Source organism: Ranitomeya imitator, chromosome 3 (assembly GCF_032444005.1).
Source record: "Ranitomeya imitator isolate aRanImi1 chromosome 3, aRanImi1.pri, whole genome shotgun sequence".
Lineage (NCBI taxonomy): Eukaryota > Metazoa > Chordata > Amphibia > Anura > Dendrobatidae > Ranitomeya > Ranitomeya imitator.
Genome location: NC_091284.1, coordinates 110,890,265 through 110,892,984, shown reverse-complemented (window position 1 = coordinate 110,892,984; position 2,720 = coordinate 110,890,265). Strand labels below are relative to the sequence as shown.

Here is a 2,720-nt window from a genome sequence, read left to right as displayed (position 1 = left end):
GCACGTGCTGGAAACAGAACTCCTAAATTCGCTGGATTCCCTGGACTTTTATAACTACTATAACTACAGACTTTTACCGCAAAAGGTATGTATAACGCTACAGCGTAGCAGATGTTGCGCTTCAACGGGGATAAACGCTGGAGCGTGGTCGATTGTTCCTTTATGGAGAGTAGGGTAGGCCAGAGAACCTCAGGTACACAGCTGTAGCGTGGCCCAATTAATTAATCCTTTTACAGATCGGGATGGTTGACTGCCCCATTTAATGCCAGTAGTAACATATATAGTTATTAGATCAATGGTCAAAACATTGTTTTGTAAGCACGTGTATTTATTGTACGTTTGTTTTCTTTTTAGGAACTATGCTCACTTCCGATGAGAGTTCTGTTGTTGCTGCTGCCCTGGTGTTTGAGGCAGCACGTCTCCAAGAGGAGAGACGTCCTAAACGAAAACGTCTCATGTGGACCCGGAGCTGGCTGCAGAAAAGATCCACATTGTCACACATGGGTCTCATAAGAGAGTTACGTGACAATAACCCTCATGATTTCCGAAACTACCTTCGGATGTCAGAGGAATCCTTCAAGATAATACTGTCTGCTGTTACGCCACTCATACAAAGGCGTGATACGCCGATGCGTGCATCCGTGCCCGTGGATGAAAGGTTGGCGGTGACACTGCGGTTCCCGGCAACAGGAAGGTCTCTTCAGGATTTGCAGTTTTCCGCAGCTGTTTCCAGACCTTTCCTGAGCGTTGTGATTCCGGAGACATGCGAGGCCATTGTGCACAGCTTAAGGCATTATATGGAGGTACTACTATATTTTTTTGGCTGCTGTGTTATGTCGATATATTATACTAGCTATTTAGCCCATTCTACGCCCTGGTTGCGCGCATTTCTATTGGTATATGTTCTACATCCTATCATGTGCTGCTCCCATCCTGCGCCCCCATTCTGACATGTGCTGCTGTGATCCTGCGCCTCCATTCTGACATGTGATGCAACCATTTTGCCGCTCCATTCTGATATGTGCTGCTCCAACCCTGCGCCACCCTTCTTTTATTTGCTGCTCCCAATGTTATTTTATTGATTATATAATTTCGATATATTGTTTAGCACCCCCTCTCAGTCACCGAAGACATCTGATAAAATGGCTGCCTGCATACTCAGGGTTGTTGACTTTGTTATACTAATCCATACTGCGCCTCAATCACTCTAGGATGTCCACATGAGAGTGTATGTGCACAACAATATATTTGACCTAATTTGTACATGTTTCCTTCTCATCTTGCAGTTTCCCAAGACGGCGGATGACTGGAAGAGGATTGCTTCCGATTTTGATCAGCTGTGGCAGTTTCCAAACTGCGGTGGTGCATTAGATGGAAAGCATGTGCGCATCACGCAACCAGCCAACTCTGGATCCTTTTTTTTCAACTACAAAGGATATTTCAGTGTGATCCTCATGGCCCTTGTCAATGCGAACTATGAGTTCGTCGATGTGGATGTTGGCATGAATGGTCGAGTCTCCGACGGTGGAGTTTTTGAACACACTTCATTTGGGGAAAGCTTGAGGAACAATCAACTGCAGTTGCCACTAAATGAAGACACAAAAGCAAACCTCAATTTTGTTTTCATCGCAGACGAAGCTTTCCCTCTTCATCCACATTTGCTGAAGCCATTTGCACAGAGAACACTCACACCGGAGCGCAGAATCTTTAATTACCGGTTGTCGAGGGCCAGTCGTGTGGTTGAAAATGCCTTTGGGATTATGGCAAATCGGTTTAGAGTGTTCCACACAGCTATCAACTTGAAGCTGCCGTCTATAGACTTTGTGGTTTTGGCATGCTGTGTGTTCCATAATTTCCTGAGACGTCATGATACGAGCTCCTATTCTCCTCCTTCGTTTATTGATGCAGTGGACCCAAGAACCGGAGATATTGTGCCCGGGGAATGGCGTACACAACCTGATAATTTAACAGCTCTTCAAGCACTTGGATCTGGCAGACAGGCAGACGATGCAAGGGACTGTCGCGAAAAATACTGTCAGTACTTTAATGGTTCTGGAGCTGTACCCTGGCAGGATCGCGCCGTATAAAAAAATATGTCTTTTTGCTTTGCTGTTTACTCAACAATATGTAGGTTATGCTTTCGTGTCCACAATTTAATATGGCGAGTAGGTCACTGTCTTTTGTGTAATAAAATTAAATTGTATTTATTACTCCCGTAATTCTTGGTTGTTCAGTTTAGATAAAGTGGTCAACTCATATGACGTCCTATGCCGTCAAGGTGTCCTGTGACTCGATAATCCCCATTGACGGGATAGTACGTTACAGCGATCGGTCTAGATTGCATTCCAAAGTCAAATGGCGACTTCCTTCCATTTCAAGCTCTGCCATGCATGCACCCAATCAATGGTTTACCCACACATAATCGTATTTTAAATCATATAAACCTCTCTAAATTACTTTAAATGAGATGCCTATAAAATGGTGCTGTTAACCCTTATAGCTCGGTAAACATTAAAGAAAGAATGCAAAGATTTTTTGTTTTTTTGTAACAATTTCTTGGTATTTAACTATTTAACAACAAAATATTACATAACCAAAAAAAAAAAAAAATTATCTCCTTCCACGGCCCAACAGGTGTCGCAGCGTCACGCCCTGCTGCTCTACTTGAGCCTGGAGGAGCGCTGCTGTCTGCTGCAGGAGCGCTGCTGTCCGCTCCAGGC

General features: G+C 44.2%; 1 protein-coding gene across 1 annotated transcript; it reads left to right on the top strand.

Annotated features, from left to right (window-relative positions):
• Window positions 1–688: 688 nt before the first annotated feature.
• On the top strand, window positions 689–2,219 carry LOC138671941 (uncharacterized). The gene is made up of 2 exons (XM_069760055.1): window positions 689–803; window positions 1,287–2,219. The coding sequence occupies exons 1-2, from the start codon at window positions 798–800 to the stop codon at window positions 2,085–2,087; spliced, it is 807 nt and encodes a 268-aa protein (XP_069616156.1). The 5' UTR covers window positions 689–797; the 3' UTR covers window positions 2,088–2,219.
• The last annotated feature ends 501 nt before the right edge of the window (window positions 2,220–2,720 follow it).